The 19,320-nt window shown below is 52.6% G+C and overlaps 6 protein-coding genes across 6 annotated transcripts; 2 read left to right on the top strand and 4 right to left on the bottom strand.

The window, feature by feature from the left end:
- Window positions 1-148: 148 nt before the first annotated feature.
- Window positions 149-1,637, bottom strand: ACET3X_006979 (uncharacterized protein; the record flags this gene model as incomplete). The annotated part of the gene is made up of 5 exons (XM_069453169.1): window positions 149-151; window positions 206-974; window positions 1,029-1,169; window positions 1,225-1,359; window positions 1,438-1,637. The coding sequence occupies 5 exons, from the start codon at window positions 1,635-1,637 to the stop codon at window positions 149-151; spliced, it is 1,248 nt and encodes a 415-aa protein (XP_069305747.1).
- Window positions 1,638-3,298: 1,661 nt separating this feature from the next.
- Window positions 3,299-3,952, bottom strand: ACET3X_006978 (uncharacterized protein; the record flags this gene model as incomplete). Its single annotated transcript, XM_069453168.1, has 3 exons — window positions 3,299-3,763; window positions 3,813-3,868; window positions 3,916-3,952. 3 exons carry the CDS (start codon window positions 3,950-3,952, stop codon window positions 3,299-3,301), a joined length of 558 nt encoding a protein of 185 aa, XP_069305746.1.
- A 3,666-nt stretch (window positions 3,953-7,618) lies between these two features.
- On the bottom strand, window positions 7,619-8,079 carry ACET3X_006977 (uncharacterized protein; the record flags this gene model as incomplete). The annotated part of the gene is made up of 2 exons (XM_069453167.1): window positions 7,619-7,956; window positions 8,049-8,079. 2 exons carry the CDS (start codon window positions 8,077-8,079, stop codon window positions 7,619-7,621), a joined length of 369 nt encoding a protein of 122 aa, XP_069305745.1.
- Window positions 8,080-8,937: 858 nt separating this feature from the next.
- On the bottom strand, window positions 8,938-9,562 carry ACET3X_006976 (uncharacterized protein; the record flags this gene model as incomplete). The annotated part of the gene is made up of 7 exons (XM_069453165.1): window positions 8,938-9,002; window positions 9,059-9,128; window positions 9,181-9,207; window positions 9,272-9,306; window positions 9,359-9,392; window positions 9,445-9,467; window positions 9,526-9,562. 7 exons carry the CDS (start codon window positions 9,560-9,562, stop codon window positions 8,938-8,940), a joined length of 291 nt encoding a protein of 96 aa, XP_069305744.1.
- Window positions 9,563-9,827: 265 nt separating this feature from the next.
- On the top strand, window positions 9,828-12,630 carry ACET3X_006975 (uncharacterized protein; the record flags this gene model as incomplete). The annotated part of the gene is made up of 4 exons (XM_069453164.1): window positions 9,828-10,058; window positions 10,108-10,890; window positions 11,081-12,244; window positions 12,295-12,630. The coding sequence occupies 4 exons, from the start codon at window positions 9,828-9,830 to the stop codon at window positions 12,628-12,630; spliced, it is 2,514 nt and encodes an 837-aa protein (XP_069305743.1).
- Window positions 12,631-17,200: 4,570 nt separating this feature from the next.
- On the top strand, window positions 17,201-18,834 carry ACET3X_006974 (uncharacterized protein; the record flags this gene model as incomplete). The annotated part of the gene is made up of 2 exons (XM_069453163.1): window positions 17,201-17,975; window positions 18,074-18,834. 2 exons carry the CDS (start codon window positions 17,201-17,203, stop codon window positions 18,832-18,834), a joined length of 1,536 nt encoding a protein of 511 aa, XP_069305742.1.
- Window positions 18,835-19,320: the final 486 nt, after the last annotated feature.

The following is a 19,320-nucleotide window of genomic DNA, read 5'->3' as shown; positions in this document are numbered from 1 at the left end:
ACTTTTGGAAAACCGCCCGTGATAGAACTAAAGACCAAATCGCTCGAAATTCATCATGCCGAGTCATGAAAGGGGTCATTGCAGTAAGCCAACGGGGACGAACCACGAATGAGGCGCCGTGCAAGCAATACAGAGGGAAAGAATGCGCTTACTGTAGCAAAGTTAGCATCAAACACGCACATGGCAGGATGGATGTTTGGCTTACCTTCATCATTGGACCATAACCGCCGCCGCCGCCGTACGGGTGTTGCGGAGGCATGCCCATGCCTGGGCCGAAGGGAACCGGTGGAGGTGGCGCAGGGCGGTAAGGGGTGCCGGCTGGACCCGAGTTGTTCTGTGAGCGACCCCAGCTGAGACGAACGCGAGAGTTGCCAATCGGGTAGCCTTGCATCTGGTTGATGGCCATCTCAGCCGCATGGCGCTGAACAAACTGGACGAAGCCACATCCCTTGCCTGGAGGAATCTTGACGTAAGTAATCTCGCCGAAGCCCTGGAAGAAGGAGCGGAGCTCGTCTTCGGTGACGTAGCCGGAAAGGCCACCGACGAAAACAGTGGTGTTGTTGGGGTCGGTGAATTGGTTCATCGGCTGGGGAGCACCGTAGTAGCCGCCCATTGGGGGAGCGCCCATGGAGTACATGCCCATTCCGGGGCCGCCGCCGCCTTGTGGCATGCCCATGCCGCCGGGACCACCAGGACCACCGCTCTTGTTCTTGGGTGTGGCGGTAGAGATGCGCATGGGGCGGTTGCCGCAGTAAACGCCCTGCATCTCGGTGAGGGCCTTTTGCTGGTCCTCCTCGCTAGCGAACCGGACAAAACCGTAGCCGCGCGACATACCACTAATGGGGTCGGACATGATCTTCGCAGATTTGGTGGATTGGTACTTGTTCTGGAAGAGCTGGACGAGGACGAACTCGGTGACCTCGGGGCCCAAGTCTCCGACAAATATGCTGAACTCGGGACCACGCTCATCGCGGCTGCTCGACTCATTAGTGATCACTGTCGTATGTGGGAAGGCGGGCGAGACTTGCCTCCTGTCAGCAAGACCACCACCAGAGGCCCAGTTCAGCTTGAAAGGGCGGTTGGAGTTGGGGATGAGTTGGCCGTTGAGGGAAAGGGCCTTGGATGCGGCATCAGGGCTCGCGAAGTCGACGAAGCAATATCCAGCATTGCTGCTATGCGGTAGTTAGCCTGGAGACTTTTTTCCTCGGTGGTCTCCGTGCTTACCCGGAGAACTTGTCACGGATCATCTTGACGTTGACGGTCTCGCCCATGTTGTACCAGATGCTGCGCACGAAGTTCTCATCGATCCAGGGCTCAAGTTCACCCATCCTGCGCGGTATTAGCATTGGTGTTGCCCGCCTAGAGGAAAGCTACCCGAGCGCGCATGTTGCGGTCCGGTGTACACCATGCGCCACACAGGCGCGTATGCGGACTCACCAGAGAGTCGTCTTGCCAGCACCTTGGCCTTGGCCATCACCACCAGCGCTGCCTGGCGGGCCCATGTTGCCCTGGGGAGGAAAGCCGTTGCCGGACGTGTCCATGGGCTGGCCCATGTCGCCGGGCTGCGGGGTCTGGTTGTTCATGTCGCCCTGGGGCTGGCCTTGGAATTGGTCGCCGTAGCTGTTGTTGAAGGACATGGTCGATAGGTCAAGCGGGGTAATCGGTTGAGCTAACGGAGGTGGGGAGTAAGGTTACGGGCTCTAATTATGACAGAGAGCTGTAGAGTCTTTTAAATGGTCTGCGCAGGAAGAAAAAAAGCAAGCATTAGTGTCGGTGAATGAGGGCGCCAGAGGCCAGGCAGCGGGAGCCAGGTAAGGGTGCTGGAGGGTGGCCGAGTGCACTTACCGATTAGATCCGGCTCCTTCTATCACTGTAGAGAAGCGTAGCCTGCGGAGGCGCGTAGGCAGTTGGGCGTATAGGCCAAGGAGACGGTCGGGAAAAGCGGCGACAGGAACTCCGGATCGCACGAAGGAGCGGGAGGGGGTGAGTGGAGGGGGCGTGAAGGAGTGACCGTGAGGAAGCTCGAATGAAATCTAGGCGGGCGGTCAGTCGCGGAGTCTGGCTGCTAGGCATCACATGCGGTGGGCGCACGAGGCCCAAGTCACGACAGGTGCTGGCAACACGCACGGGAGGCAGAGCGCGTCGGGATGCGCAACGCAGCTCTGGCTCTCGCCGGTGGGAGAGTCGCTGCAGGCCGAGCGACAAAGTCCGTGCAGGGCAACGACGTCAGTAGGTCGCAGACGGCTGATGTGCGAATTGATTGTGCAATCCGCCTGTGATGCGCCCGTGGCCGGATGCACGAAATTGTGCAGTGGGCGGCCCGCCAAGACGAGATGAAAATTGCTAGGAGAGGCAGACGTACCGAAAAAGCTCAAGGACACCGGCGGACGTGAGAAGCAGATGAGATCCAAACACCACAACGCAAAGGAATCAGAGAGGAAAGACGCTCGCAGACGAGAGTGCTCGGGTGTGTGGGAGGAAGGTCGGTCGGTGGGCGGGGTCGGTGGAAGAGCGAAGAACTGCTGCAGATGATGTACGGCGCCGAGAATCCGCTAGGATTTACTTCGCTTGGATTTTGGTAGCGATGGCAGCGCGAACCTGGGGACGCGGATGGCGCAGACCAGTCCTGGTTTAAGCTTTCGATCGATACAAGGATAGCTGCGCTGAAGCGACCCAAGGATGAAGCGGCTCCATTGCGAGTGGCCCATTGCATCTCGCTACAGAGGCTCAACACGGCTGCCACGCTGGCATCGACCAGACGAAGAACGGTGCTGGCTGCCTGCGATCTACTCTGCGTTATTAATAGGCGACCCACCCCTGGCACCGTAGATGACTTGCAGCCAAAACTCGTCACTGGGTGGGCTGTTGCTGTGCAGTCGTGTGCGGGGCGGTGCTCCTCACCCAGAGACGCTCCATTGCCTTTCCAATCACCACCGCTCCACCCATGCCCGCATCGCATCTCTGGGCTCTGCACACACAGGCTGCGCAGCGTTGCGCCGGTCGAATCACGCACTTGTACCGCCATGGCCTTCTCCATTCTCTCTCAGTGGCCCCGCCGCCTGCAGCTAGACGGCTGGTCGCTGCGGCACTCACCCAATGAGCTTGATACCGACGCATCACGACCGTTGTGCTCTTGTGGACCTGTCAAGACACTCAGTCAAACATGGGCAACTGCAACTGCAACGTCTACTGATGCTCGGGCTAGTGCGTGGCCAAGCCCATCATTGCTCGCATAATGAGTTGCATTGGTATCTCTTAGTAAGCAGCCTTCTATCATATCGACTCTCTCCCACGTTTCCTACATAGCCTGGCCCATGAGCTTCTCTGGGATGCCAGCAGCAGCCTTGGCCTCGCCCAGCTGTTCGCGACCCTCGGCGAACACCTTGTCGAAGTCGTACTCGAACCACCTGATATCGGGGTTCAGCCCAGCAAATTTCCACTCTCCGTCAATCTTCTTGTACCAGTGCGTGTTGAAGCTGTGGGCGTGGCCCTTGACCGCAACCTTTGTGCGTGTCTCATCCGTGTACCTCTGGTGAGGCACACGGAGCTGGTGGTACCCGATCATCTCGTCCTCCGATGTCTTCTCCCACCGCGTGCCGCCGATGAAGTGCTGTGTCTTGAGGAGCGGGTTGCCTAGGACGGCGGGATCAGAGGCCATGGCGACAAACTCGTCTGCAGGCATGGCCTCCCAGATCTTGTCCAGGAACGAGCGGTAGTCAATCCTCAATGTCGGTGCGATGCATTTGCTAAGACGCTCCCAGTCCTGCCATGTATGAGTAACCATTATCCAGCAGTGCTGCATTTAAACCGACCTTGCTATCGTAGCTGTCTGCCCACTCGTAGCATGCCGACTGGCAGCCCATGACATCTAGGCTCGTTAGTCACGCTCGCAAGAGGTAGCACCAGACGACTAACCTTCGAACGTAGGCTTCAATTCGTTCTTCTCAAACATGATGATTTTTGTGTATGATGATTGTCGGTGATGTATAGATTGGTGTATTACTGTGACAATTCAACTGTATCTCTATAACATCGTCCTTGGTCTTTATATCTGTCGTGTTGCATATTCTAGCACTTCTATTTGCGTCGACTTCTGCGACGTTTGGCTTCGGGTCCCCACCCAACGGGGTTCCGCCATTCGCATAGTCGAGACTGCCGGTGCGGTGCCAGCGGTCGCCAACGGGGCCGAAGACATTTTTGGAGGCCGAAGTCCCTGTGTTTCGACTTGACCGAAATGTTTCTACACCATAGTGGAGTCGCATCGAAAAAGTGCTGCAGGGCAGCTGCTGCCGCAACCCCTCGCGGAAACAAAGAAAAGACGCACGGCCCCTCGAAACACCAAACTACCCGATGGTGCGCCGTACCTTCAAACTTCCTTCATCTCCAGATTTAGCATTTGAGTTGATGCGCGTTTGTTTGGTCTCATCGACCATCGCTGCCAGCAGATCGAGAAGTCGTTTTGCCGCTTATGGTTGTCCAACGACGAGGCTGTCGCCAAGTTCGCGACAATCCGATCAGGTCCCACCACATATGAGGGAAAATTAACCCTTGGCAATCCAAGCGAGGTTCTCCTCTCTGCACAACGTCAAAACAACAGCCCCTCGAAAGCAAAAGGTCTTTTCTAATAGAGAGTGCTACATAAGAGAGTCCCGACTGGAGAAGAAACACACAAATAAACCTCTTGTTGTTGCGCTTGTCGAGAGGAAGACAGGTACTATCGCAAGAATGGCTCATACATCTCTCGAAGCTGGTGGCCCTGGTCTTTGTGAAATCGGTCTGGATAGACAAGCGCAATTCTCAGTTCCCACATCTTTTCTTCTGAGTGGTCGCACGCAAGGTATCTACTTGGCCATAGGCAGATGGGGCTCTCTCAAGCGCCGATATGTGGTGTGACGAGGAATAGCGAGCCAATCGTATGCCCAGCAGTCCTGCAGCTGTACGGGGTGCCTCTCCCGATTTCTTCACGATGTCGAGAATGAGTAGCTGTCGCGTTCTTTCTCTCTGCGAGCACATGATGAGCTTCGCGCAGAATCCCTTTGCGCACCACTCTTTCGTGTTGATTAGTTTCTGAACAACTTTTCGTTTCTTGAGCATCGTTGCGCCTACTTCCATTGTTACTCCATAATCTCCAAGTGGCTTTGCAGCCTGTCGTAAGATTCGTCATGACAGACATATTTGCATGGAAACCACCATCATGGTGGGCTCCCGATGGCATTACCGAAACCTTTGCCAAAACGGACCTGCGTACATTCGCATCAGGATTGCTCCATGGGGATCGTTTCAGACGGATCAATTCCGCATATGCGAAAGCGAAGAGATGCAAAGTATGCTGCAACAATGCCTGGCCTACTGCATCAGGCGGCGTCTTCATTTATAGTCTACTATCGTCCGCTGATAAAGGGTGTGCTGGTTGTTTAACACTATGTGGTATTTTGAACAGATGTGCCTTGCTCTCCAAGAACTCGACCCGACCATTTGAGCTGTCCTTGGATCAGTGGGTATCATGCAGAGTGGAGAGGTCAAGATTAATTTTGGAATGCTACCCAACTGCATCGTGGGAGGTGTTCACTCCAGGAAGTAAGCATCTCAAAATTTTGATGAGTACTGCCGACTAATATGTGTAGATCTCGAAAATCCATGGCAAATACCACATCTACCTCATGAAGTAACTGCGAATTCAGGGTCTGACCAAGCTGTTGAACGAGCGTCGTTGTGGCTGCGAGATTGCGATGATAACCATGCATTGTGCAAAAGTGGCAATCCGAGCCTGCCAACTCGCGTTATCTCGATCCTGGGGCCGACGACTATCAGATTGTACGAGACTGATGGCGAATTTGAACCCTACGTTTGCCTAAGCCATTGCTGGGGGAAGGGCGAAATTACCAAGACTGAGGTGGCAACTTTGCCCATGTACAAGCAAAACATCCCCTGGGAGAAAATTCCCCGGACCTTTCAGGATGCAATCTCTTTCGCCTTCCGACTGGGATACAAGTACGTTTGGATCGACAGCCTTTGTATTGTACAAGATAGCGTCGAGGACTGGCGAAGCGAGGGCAGTAAAATGGCGCAGATATATTCTGGTGCCGACTTCACTATTGCTGCTACCGCATCAAACCGCCCTTCGGAGGGGTGTTTTCGCCAGACCACCGACCGCCCAATTAGCATGTACTCGTATCCGGGTTCGAACGGCTCGATGTTGGACGTGTGCGTTCGGTCCAGCATAAATCACTATGCATGGAGATATAGCGAATATCCCCTGCTGCGCCGTGGGTGGACATTGCAAGAATGCCTACTGTCACGAAGGATAGTGCACTTCACAGCCGAAGAGATGTTCTGGGCTTGCAGGACTGTCAACGAATGCGAGTGCTCATTGTGGTGGGATCTCAAGTCCTTACCTTTCAGGAACTTGCGCAGTCCAAAATATCTAACAGCAGCGATGTCTGGCGAAGCGGAATGCACAGACCTATGGCATGTCATTGTCAGCGAATACAGTAGCTCGTCCCTGACGTATGAGACGGACTGCTTCCCGGCTTTACAGGGCCTCGGCAAGCAATTATATCAATACAAGAAGTCAGCATACGTGGCTGGGCTGTGGGAGAACAGTATGATACAAGATTTACTGTGGTACTCTGATCACAAGGACAAAGCATTCAGACCACAGAAATGGCGCGCCCCCTCATGGTCATGGGCGTCCGTGATAGGTCGCGTCACATGGCCAAATTGGAGTTCAGCCTGTACGCCTTTGTCTTCGTATGTCACCAAAGAGATTATGCTTGCAGGAGCAGATGAGTTCGGTGAGCTTCTATCCGCGAAAATTACTCTACGTGGTCGATGTCTGCTAGACAGCGTGGAAGCCACTTACCAGTGCGACGCGCCGCCATCAGCAACCATTCATTACCCGGACCATCGAGCTTGGAGGAAGTGTCCTCGTAATATTTACCTTGACTGTGAATCCGAGAATTCAGGTACAACCGACACGCCTCCTATACGGGTGAAAACGCTTCTCTTGAGTGTATACGAAATGCAGTCGAAGAATCTCTTCGATGCTTTGATCCTGCGACCCTTGGATACTGGAGAGCACATATACGAGCGGATTGGCTTGATGGAGTTCGAAACTCGCAAGGGGTATGAGGTGTCTGATCTTCCGTTGGGAAACGAAGAAATCATATACATCGTTTGAACGTACGACAGACGCATGCAAAGGTGCCGAATCATGTCTTAGTCCGGAAGGATTATAGACCCGGCGTATATCAGTCAAGTGATTTGCCATATGATATGGGAAGATACAACGATCGGCGTCTAGGATTTGAAAAAGTGAAGATTCTCTTGTCAGATATTCTTGGGAGCAATTTGTCTCAAGAGCCAGACATTCGTGCGTGTGCACAAACCAAGTCCAGAAGATCCAATATTCGAGATGTGCGAAGCAATTTGATTAAAAGCGACCTAAAGGAAACACGGTGGTATCTGTACAACAAGAATGCCCAAATGCCAGGCAAAACACCAGAAACTCAAACTTGCAATAGGCATAGCGTCGTCTGCTCTTTCTCATCCTCTTTGGGTATCACCTGAGGCATTGCGTCCCTCTCGAACTCCCCAAATGCCTTCCTAGTCTCCCTCCCTACTTGTACTGCGGCACTCCCTGTGGTGGCGGTCCATATCCAGGAGCACCACCAGGTCCACCGCTAGGAGGCCCGCCATAATGGTTCATCGCAACGCCCTGCACCTTTGTCCCACCGCCAAACTGTTGTAGCTCAGGTTCCTCTCGATACGCGATATCCTGCCAGAAATTGCATACATGACACCCAACTTCTTTGTACGGCTTCAGACTAAACGGTATGACGGGGATGAAACAAAAGGTAAACCATTGCCAGCGCTTCATTACGCGGCCCGTCATATTGCCGCAGTTTAGACATTTGAGGACGAGGTGTTCGGAGCCTTTGAGCTGAGATGTGAAAGCTAAAGAAGGGGTCAGTCGTCTGGTTCAACTTTGAGCTGGTGTGGGATGGAATGGGATAGGGAGAACCGGATGTGAACCGTGGGAGACGTACTGTGTGTTCCGCAGGTGAAGAAGAAAAACATGATCGCAGACTATATGCGCAGAAAGCGCGGTAGGAGGTACAATACGTGGCCCGTTGATTGGATCGGATGACGATGGTGTCGAGCTGATGAAGTGATACGCGTGCGACAAGCGGTACGAGGGATACGCGGTTGGTCGTTGACAGGGGTTTGTTTGTGGTAACGGTGGACGTAACGGCGCGTGGTACTGAAGTTTGTACGGATGGAGATGCTGTTTGGAAGGAAGACGAAAGTGAAAAGGGTCGTCTGGAAGGCGTTGCGATGGGACGCTGCCTCGATGTTTCCGGCAGAGACAGTATTGGCGCCGAGGAAGCTGCGTCATCAATGTTGCGTCTCAGCCACACTTGGCTTTAGGGCATGGGGCTCCATGGGGCTAGCGGCCAAGCCCGCAGCGCTATTACATATCCACGTACGTACCACGAGCTTGTCAGATTCCGCAGATTCCGTGGCGTGTTGAACGAAGGGAAGTCCAAGTGTCCATATTCTCGCACAATTAGTTTCATTGCAGCAGACGACGACCACTTGATCACCATCGCAAAGGCATCATGGAAGATGGAACAACAGTAAGTATGAACGCTTCATTATGGTATCAAGCGGTAGCCTCCAAAGCCACTTTTGTGGAAAAGAGACTCGTGACAGTCGTTAGGAGTAAGATGTTACAAGCTCATGATTATGCCATTCAATGCCGCTGAAGCGCAGAACCCGTGAACCCCATCGAAAGGATGCTGTCCATGCTGTAAGAACAAAGTCACATCCTCCAGTTTGAGACCAGACTGAAATTGGGCCCAAAATTTAAGGCTTCGATGTGACGAGGGACGAGAATCTTAGAGTGTGAGGGCGCCTTGATCCAGTTGGATTCGTCTACTGAGTCTTGAAAAGGAGGATGGCACAGTGACCGAGGTAAAAGTAGATGAAGTGTTTTGTCTCTGAACTTTGATCAGATGTCGCTGTTCGAAGTTTCTGGTGAAGCAGAGCAACTTACCGTGAGTGACAAAGCTTCCAAAGTTGCGGCCTACGATGCAGTGCCATGTGGCACCCTTCCGGCTGTCGAACTGCGGAGGTGTTAGCGCGCGCTTCGGATGTTACTAAGAGCTGTGTTTTTACCTCTTTCTTTATATACTGGGCAATGTCCTACACAATTATGGTTAACTGGGTCCTAGCAAGGTCCCGAGCTGGGTGGATAGCGGAGACCCACCTTCTCGATAGTGAACTGCTCCATAGCCGACTGTGCTACAAGATGTCAGCGTTCCTGTCAGCCGCACTTGAGAATGGGATGACTTACCGACTTCAATAGCCTCTTGCTGCATTTCCTCGCTCTGTTAGATGCGTTAGCCTGAGATCGGAAGAAGCAATCTGGTTGTCCCGTACCATGTCGGCAGACTTGATTTGAGCTGCATGCAGTATTAGCTCGTGCTTTGCAGAAGTACCGGCATGAACAAAGGGTCTTACCATCCTGCTTGTGGGCATCTGACTTGTCGCTGGCCATGGTGTCGGGTTGGAACTGAGGGTGTGTTTAAGTGATTCAACCGTTGCTCTTTCGGAAGTAGGTGAGTTCTTATAAGGCGTGTGGTTGAGGGAGGCTATGCCTTTGTCATGATGTTTGGGCAGGCGCTCGCGCGGCGGTCAGCGCTTGGGCCCCGGCCTTTGAGGCTAATGCGCGCTAACACTGAAATGAGTCCGTGCATACAACTTTTTTCTCTAAACGCGACAGACATCTGCCACTTCATGCACCACACCACAACTCACCCAGCATGGAGTCGTCACGCATCTTCGTTCGTGGCTTACCTCCCAAGTTCAGCGAAGACGACGTCAGGAGGCATTTCAGTAGCTTGAAGCTACCCGTCACTGACGTCAAGTACTTTCCGCATCGACGGATAGGCTATGTTGGCTACAAGACGCCTGAAGATGCTGCAAAGGCGGTCAAGTACTTCAACAAGACCTTCATCAAGCTTACCAAGATCTATGCCGAAATTGCACGGCCTGTATGTACCTTGCGATGGCGATGGCGACAAGCGGGGCTAACATGCGCAGATCGCCGACAAGGAACTACCAAAGTCGCGACGGCAGCAGAAACTTGAGAAAAGCGCTCCGACAAGTGACGAGTACCGACCGCAACGGCAAGAGAACGATCTCAAGCGAAAGCGAGAGGAAGCCGAACAGGACCCGAAGCTGAAGGAGTTCCTGGAGGTCTATCAGCCGCCATCCAAGACTAGCATCTGGGCCAATGGCGATACACAGCTCAACGACACAGCTGTTGCCCCTGCTGATGAGGCTGTACCGGAGGTTGCTGTGCCAGAAGACGAGAGCGATGGCGAATATCAAGTCATTTCGAAAAAGCCAAAGATTGCAGAAGAACCTGCGACCGCTTCTGCGGCCCCACAGCCCACAGCCACTGGGACGAGCACAACACAGCCCCAGGCTGAAGTGGTAGATGGAGGCGATGCGATGGAAGACATACAGGGAGCACCAGCTGTCGAACAGGGACCTGTGTCTGATGCAGACTGGTTGCGATCAAGAACAAACAGAGTTCTCGAGCTGGTCGAAGACGACGAAGCACCACCGACTGCGACTGTCGCCACCGTGCCACAGGCATCAGCTCCGCAGACTCTTGTACCCGCTGCGCGTTCCGCAGACGTCGTTGAGGCGCAGCCGGAGCCACAACCCCAGGCGGAAGAACAACCCGATACTGCTGCTGCGCCCGACGAAGAAGACAAGATCCGCGAAACTGGTCGACTTTATCTCAGAAACCTGCACTATGAGGTGACAGAAGACGAAATTAGGGAACAGTTCTCCAAACATGGAGCTCTTGAGGAAGTAAGTAGCCATCCGTCTCTGTTACTACCCACCCATGCAATGATGAACATCAAGATAGGGACAACTGATGCTTCGGCACTTGAGGTCACCTTGGAAAGTATTTTAGTAGATGTCTTTCTTATCTGATAGCGGCAAACCCCACCAGTGCACTTACGTATATTTTGATGCGAACAGTTGCTGACTGCTGCAGGTACATGTTCCGTTGAAGAAGGCAGATGGAATGGGCAAAGGCTTTGCCTTTGTGCAGTTCCAGAACCCGAACGAAGCAGTTGAAGCGTACCTCGACAACGACAATACCATCTTTCAGGGACGTCTCCTCCACATCATCTCGGCAAAAGCGAAGAAAGACACCAAGCTCGACGACTATGAGATCTCCAAGTTGCCTCTCAAGAAGCAGAAGGAAATCAGGAGAAAGCAGAATGCCGTCAAGGCTACGTTCAACTGGAACTCACTCTACCTGAACGCTGATGCGGTTATGTCCACCATCGCGAGTCGTATGGGTATAAGCAAAGCTGAGTTGCTCGACCCCACGTCAGCAGATGCCGCAGTCAAGCAAGCGCATGCTGAGACTCACATCATCCAAGAGACCAAATCATACTTCGCGCAGCATGGCGTCGACCTGGAAGCTTTCCAGCGCAGCGCCAAAGGCGATCTTGCTATCCTTGTCAAGAACATACCTCATGGTGTAACGGCCGATGAGCTTCGCAAGATGTTCGAGGATCATGGCACCGTAACCAAGTTTCTGATGCCACCCACCGGTATGACAGCGATTGTTGAGTTTTCCAACGTTGCGCAAGCGAAGACTGCGTTCATGTCATTGTCTTATCGGAAGATGAAAGACTCGATTCTCTATCTCGAGAAGGCTCCCAAGGATCTTTTCAAAGAAGGTGTCGCAACCAACTTTGTGCAAACAACACCGACTGCGCAACCTGCACAGTCTACACAGCCTGGCGCGAAGCTTTCTGCAGCCGATCTGCTTGTTGATGCTCCAGAACCCGAGGCAACAAACACTGCTACCTTGTATGTGCGAAACCTGAACTTCTCCACGACCACTGAGCGTCTCACGGAGGCGTTCAAACCTTTGTCTGGCTTCCGTAGTGCCAAGGTCAAGACGAAGGTCGATCCCAAACGAGGTGTGCTGTCCATGGGCTTCGGGTTTGTTGAGTTCAACAGCCCCGAAACTGCCACTGCAGCGTTACGAGCTATGGATGGATACGATCTCGAAGGGCACAAGCTGCAAATCAAAGCTTCGCACAAGGGCGCAGATGCTGCTGAAGAACGTCGCAACGAAGACGCCGCAAAGAAGGCGGCAAGCACGAAGATTATCATCAAGAACTTACCCTTCGAAGCCAGCGTAAGATCCTTTTATTATAATGACAGAACAATTGCTAATATTGGCTACAGAAAAAGGACGTTCGCGCTCTGTTCACCCCTTACGGCCAGCTTCGGTCGGTCAGAGTGCCCAAGAAATTCGACGCGTCTTCGCGTGGTTTTGGTTTCGCAGAGTTCACCACCAAACGCGACGCCGTCAACGCTATGAACGCGTTGAAGAACACTCACTTGCTGGGCCGCCGGTTGGTCCTTGCATTTGCTGAGACTGAATCTGATGATCCTGAGAAGGAACTGGAGAAGATGCAACAGAAGGTGGGAGCACAGGCCAACAAGGTCGCCTTGCAACGCCTTACAGAAGGCGGTCGCAAGAAATTTAACGTTGCAGGCACCGATGATCTTGACGACTGAGCGCGAATGTGTTCTGGTAGGAGTCGCGCGCGCGACACAGTCAGGCCTTGACACCCTCCCTTGCTCCCCGACTACACGAGCCAGGCCGCCCTTCGCCGCGGCCCACTGAAAGTAGTAGAGGGCTTTGACCTGCTGCACGACGCTATATCTAGAACACCGCATTCTAAGCCTCGGCAGGGTATACCACCAGTGGAGTGAATGAATGGGCAATGGCCACCACGCGGCGTTTCAGACTACTCCAAAGGGAGTAAGGCAGCCACGAACGAGACGTTTGTCGATCATGCAGACCTGACGTACTTTGTTGTTTGCGGCCACTGACATCCGTTCTTGCTCTGAGCAATCCGTGAAGGCTCTACTTGGATACAACCAATCAGGTGACTGTTGAATAGATGGCAGTCGGCTCAGCGCCTTTGATCCCTCTGCTAACGACGCTACATTTACTATTTCAGCAGGCGAAGAAATCTCAACAGACACGATCACATGGACAACAGTCGAAGCATCAAGTCTTTCTCGGCCATGACGAAGGCACGAAGCACGTTAATCTTAATCTCATGGTACTGGCCATGTCACCTCGATGACTGACCCCTCTATCAGTTTCAGGTTAGCGGATATCGTATCGCACCCTACGGTCGGTGCTATAGCCTACTTGCCTATCATGTAGTCCTCCTGCCTAGGGCTGGTCATCCGGACCATGCTTTATGTCAATGTAACCATCTGCATACTTCGCCACATACTCAGTTGCATCCTCATCATCGTTCACCACATCCGTTGCTCCAGTTGCTTAACATTCGTTGTGTTCTGCGTCAGCCTTCATTCTTACTCTGATTATCATCTTCGTGTCCTTTTTTTGTTAGATGCCATAGCCCACCATGCAAGTCCAATCCCAGCCCCTATGCGGGTCGTCGGCGCATGTTCCCCTCTTGGAAGGCACTCCGGTCGAGGACTCATCCCAGCACGAAGACGCCTTTCAAAAGCACCGCGCTGAGCCATCTTACAACACTCACAACATTACGGCTCCTCCACAACTGCAACAACGAGGCAGTCTGAGTCCGTCCGAGAACGCCTACGCACAGCGGTGCGTCAATACAGGAACCTACTATACTGGCAATGTACACGCACAACACATTGGGCTTGCGGGCTTTGTAGTCGAACGATCGGAGAAGCAGATTAGATGTGAACTTGCTCGGCTGTACAAGTTGCTTCAACGATCGGAAAAATATCAGGCGTATCGCGAGAAACAGCCCGCTCTTACACCGGCAGAAGTCATCGCACGAGATGCAGCAGAGAGGAAGGAGCAGGAAAGGAGAAAGGCGGAGGGTCTCCAGCAAGAGAAGGACAAGACAGTCTGGCCCGACTTCATAGAGCATGCCTTTTGGACAGGTAAGATCATACCTTCACTGCATCTCGCTCTACGGTGGGGCTGCCGGATTACTTATGATGATCGTCGTCCTCCGATTGTTCTCTTCGAGCTTTGTTTCGACACCTGAGAAAGAAGCCTGACTAACATACTATAGCACTCGTAAGATGGCCACCAATGGGTCGGAAGAAATATATGCTCGAGGGCACACAGCGAGGGCGAAATGAGCTGATCCAGGATTCCATTCACAGGGACACAGGTGTCAGACGCGATCGCAAACAGATTTCCAGTCACCTCCAGGTGCTCAAGCAAAAGCTCAGAGCTGTTCCTGCTGGTGAGTGCCCTTTCGTACATTACACCGATCGACATCAGTCTTCTCTCATGTGGCTCCTAATGGTCCATCGAATGTCCTGCGTACATCGGTCAAATGCCAGGGCTTCGGAAAATTCCTATGTTCCGAAGTCCTTCTAGAAAGCGGTGGCGGTGGCTTTGCCATTACTATTCTTAGGGTCATCATGAGGGTTGCGCTAGGGCCTACCGGAATGAGACTAACCAGCACCATAGTCCTTCTCTACATGGCCACACCAGAGGACATAACGAAGCGCCGATGCGCGAGCACGCCCGTTCGTACATGTCATTCGTCACACATGCATGGCCGCCAACATGCGCAGCGCACTGATTCTGTTGCCAAATATGAGTACAATATGGCCTCACAGCACGCGTGGACGCATCACCTCGACCTTGCCTTGGGTTCTGGTTCTGGCCCGGGTGCTCGCTCGATGTCATCGCTTCTCACAGTCACAGATCTCAGTGTGGTTGTTGACGGTGATGACCAGCCCGTGCACTGTTTGACTGAAGCGCACTTGAACGGCAAGCTCGACGGCTCAGACATCGCAGATCTCGCGTCCTGGCATCATCAATACTATGAATTTAATTTCCTACGATCCGAGACGGAGGAATGGATGAGCAATGGTCGGAATGTATTGGTCTGTACCGCGCCCATTGAGCTGATAGCAGAGGTCCGGCCAAAGGCTGAGCTGATCATCGCATTCGGTCTCTACTCGCACCTTGATCTTTCCAGATACGACTATATGGAATGCATGACGCGCTTCTATGATAACGGACAAGGTGCTGTCGATCAAAAAGAACAGCGCATGTCATGTGAATACAGGCCAGATTCTTATGGATCCAAAGGTGTATTACGTGTCAGATTCGACGCTTCTTTTTGGTTGGCATCGATGAGACGGTGTGGTGAATTGAGCTACAGAGATGAAAGAAGCGTCCGAGACTCACGCCTTACAGCAGTGCAGGATATATACGGCATCATACCTGGCACAAACGAGGCCCAATGTCTCTGCACTGTCCTTTGGAGATTTCAGCAGACAAGGAACTCTGCAGAAGCTGGCAGCATCATGTGGCGATCGTTCAACTTCGCTGAGACTCGTTCGGCTGCAGAAGAAAGATGGTCCTATGAGGCGGAAAACTACCCCGAAGATCTGGGAGATGTGGAGGTCGGGCATGAGCAACTCACGGATGTGCCCATGTCCACTCCTGTGAACATCACGACATATCACCAAGCTTCACAACTACCAGCGGACTTGGTACAAACACGTACATCACATCACTCATATGAGATTGAGTCTCACCATGAACGTCACCCACCACCACTTTCTATCGATATACTTGGGCCTATGCAACCAGATTTAGACCATGTCAATGGCTCTGCCGCAACCACTGCAACAGATTTCTCACGGCAAAGCTTCGCACTGTCACGCAATCAAGCTACGTTGTCGTCGAGCGCGCACAGCAGCGACTTCGACTTCAACGATGGATACATAACTATCAATGATGTCTTTGAGCCCGCTATGGACATATCGGCTTATGGAAGCTTTCCAAGCCAGAGTGCTGGACTCGAAGGTTTGCATTCGCTTGCTGGCCTGGAACACGATGAGTTTTCGGCTATGGGACTTGCTATAGGCGAGCATGGCCAGTTAGTCCCTGTGAACGCAAACGACCCGCACACTTCTACCGATGTAGCTTGCTATTCGATCAAACCTAACTGGCAACACGCACACCTCATATCGCATCTCGAGCATGCAGCAGAGCAGTATCACCCCTACATTGGCACATGCGAGCACACACAGCCAACACAAGATCATGAAAACTTGTATGGTCACGATATTTACCAGCGGATCAACCAGACAGAGGAGTCTATGGCAACCGGTTTACATGGCGTGCACGCCCACGCCGATCATAATCCATGGGACTTACAAGGACTGCAGAGCCCATTTCAGGAGAGAACCGGAAGTGGGACAACAAATCACGTCAGAGAGCAAGCACACATTTCTGGGTTTGGTGTGCCGGGTCTGATCGAGAGGAGTCAGAGGGGTAGAGGCTATTAGAGATGAGTGGCTGACTAGGTCGTTGCTTACGATAGTACGACTGTATGTTGGCTATGCGTGTATGACGAAGATTATGATTAGACACATTGTTCAAGACTTTAGAGGATAACGATAATGTAATGACACACGCTCATTTGGTATGGCGCATCCCGACACACTGATCACGGTACGCTCGTGACTAGTGAGCACAACCGTCCTTTGATTTCCTAACTTCTTTGACGCCATCTGGACTTGAAACATGCTAGACCTACTGACGCATGCATCTCACAGAACAATTTGGGTCGCTCCAAACTATACACTAACGACGGAAGTGGCGTAAGGCTGCCAGTTAGGCATTCAACGGTCGATGGGGCGTTCCTTGCGCTGCACAGCCGATCGACCTGCGTAGATACCTGGAATAGACGGCATATGCACGTAGAAGCTATGATCGTTGGTGAGCCTGGGTACTATGCATGCGAAAAGCATGGCGGTCTGTAAGGACTTTGTGGAAGGTGGAGACTGCCAACGGCCGCGGCATCACCCGTCAGGCAAGCGGAGCCCATCTCGAAACCCAGACGTCAGCCCGCATGCGTGGTCCTTTACTTCACCCAACAACAACATCGTTACCTAATACAATTACTACGCCGTATGCTTGTCAACGTCACTACTGTCTGAAAGTTTACTGCAAAAGCGACACGGCGCGTTACATACACAAACGCGCTGTCGCGCGGTCACGTCTGTATGCCTGCATTGAGCGGGGCAAACACGGTTGAGCTCGACACCCAAGCTTTGGAACAGCAATCACTCGCGCCCATATCTGCCCATCTTTGCCATGTACACAGAAGCAGAGGATCTAAAGAGATATTTGATCGTGCCTCCTTCGTCTTCTCCACTGTCTTCAAGTCTGACTGCCAGCAACTCAACAAGTTCAGTCTCCGCTCACTTTGCCATTGATACTGAACACGGTCGACAAGGCTCCTACGGCAAGGCTGAGAAGCGCAAAATGGAGGTCGACACGCCAACCCAAACACCCACGCTTGGGTCTGCGCATGTAAATGACACCAAGAGTAACAGTACTCCACTTGATGGAGTTTTCAAGATGGAAGACTTCATCAATCAGCACAAGGATGCGCACCAAGCTCAGATGCTCGCCCGCGAAGCTAAAAATGCGGCTTCTGGTTTGTTTCCGTCGAAAAAGACAAAGACTAACGAGAAGGTCGCTCCATTGAAGCCCGTGGCTGTCGGTGCGCGTTCATCCAAGCATACCATCCTTCTACATGAAAAGTATCAGGCGCTCGGCATCCCGCAACCGCTGTTCACTTATGGAGGGGGCAGCGAGACTGGATGGACGGTGTCTGTTAACTTTCCTGGTCTAGATAATGCAGATGAGCTGCAAGGGCTGAGCGAGGATAAGAAGTTCAACAGCAAACAAGAGGCTAAAGAGGCTATGAGTCAGAGGGCATTGGCAGTCCTAGAGGGCTTGGAGAAAGAAGGGAGGATCCAGAAGGCGGAGAAGAGCAAGAAGAAGAAGAGCGCTGCTAGTCAGGACGTGCAGCAGGCCAAAGAGGAGAAAGAGCCTGGCGAGAATTACATTGGTCAGATTCTCGGTAAGCTGATATCTCTCCCATTCTTGTGCTACTACAAGACACCCTTTTTGGGTACCACAAGAACATGAAGCGTTCCTTCTGACTGACACGCCCAACAGAATTTCAGCGCGCCACCAATGCCCCCCAGCCAACATATACTGACTACCAATCCGGTCAGCGCTTTGCCTGCATCCTCACCATTGAGGGCCTGGACAAGGAGTTTGGTTCCACCGACAAGCTCTTTTCTTCCAAGAAAGCTGCGCGTCGAGACGCCGCCCGCCATGCCGTGGAGTACTTCAAGTCGATTGGCACATGGCCTGAGGAGGTGAACCTCGTAGGTGGTATCAAGAAGAAGAAAGTCCAACCGAGCATGCCCGAAATGGTATCAATATCAGAACCAGATCGTGATTCGGCTCTGGCATCTACATCAGCCGCGTCGCCCAGTGCCAAGAGCTACGCTCAGCAAGTCGCCAGTCTAGCTGTCATACTCGCTCTCCCCACACCAGAATGGCAATACACGTCCCATCCTGAGGATCCGAACTTCCATACTGTGACTTGCTTCTTCCGTGGCGCCGGCCCCCACGAAGGACCCATTGGCGAAGTGCGCAACATATATGGCAAGAAGAAGGCCAAGGAAGAGTGTGCTAGACTCACACTGGAGTACCTGAAGGAAGTCAGGGAGAAGCGTGTTGCTTATGGTGCAAAGATGATGAAGGGCATTGCTGGCGCCGAGGGTGTGATTGCCGCTGCGGCTGGCAAGCCGGTTGAGGGAGAGGGGACGAGTGGAAAGGAGGACGCGGCGGCTAAGAGGAGGTCCGAGCAGGAGATGGCGGAGAGCAGTGAGGAAGACGACGTGTTTGCTGATGCGCTGGAGGCTTAGAGAGCCTCCAGAGCTGAGTAGCATGCGGGTACTGCATGGCGGGATTGCATAGAGACTAGGTTTTGGACATATTGGTCATTGGACTTCTGTGTAGGCGTTCGGTAAAGACCTGGAAGCTTGGGTCGGGCATGGACAAGGTTCTAGCAGCGAACCTGCTTGGATATCTAGGATCTCTTCTTCTACGCGTATTTTCATACACACAAATTGTACCTAAGAAAGTAGTCATGGGCTTCTACTTCTGGACCTAATATAACAGACGACAATGTTTACTTTTAGTCTCCACCATTATACAAAGACGATCACCTTAGAGCGCCCAACATCTATGCAAAGAAACCATGATATTCGCAAATCTCCCTAACATCTATATTAGGAAGACGCTCGTCCAAAGACTATGTAGTGCGGTACGCTTGTTCACGCCATGCGCCTTTATTGAAACCTAGCGACGAGAGAAAGTATACAGTACAGAATGATGCGTCTCGTCGCTTT

This window comes from Alternaria dauci, chromosome 6, assembly GCF_042100115.1.
Source record: "Alternaria dauci strain A2016 chromosome 6, whole genome shotgun sequence".
Lineage (NCBI taxonomy): Eukaryota > Fungi > Ascomycota > Dothideomycetes > Pleosporales > Pleosporaceae > Alternaria > Alternaria dauci.
The sequence above is the reverse complement of the archived record's forward strand: the minus strand, read 5'-3'. Positions and strand labels throughout refer to the sequence as shown.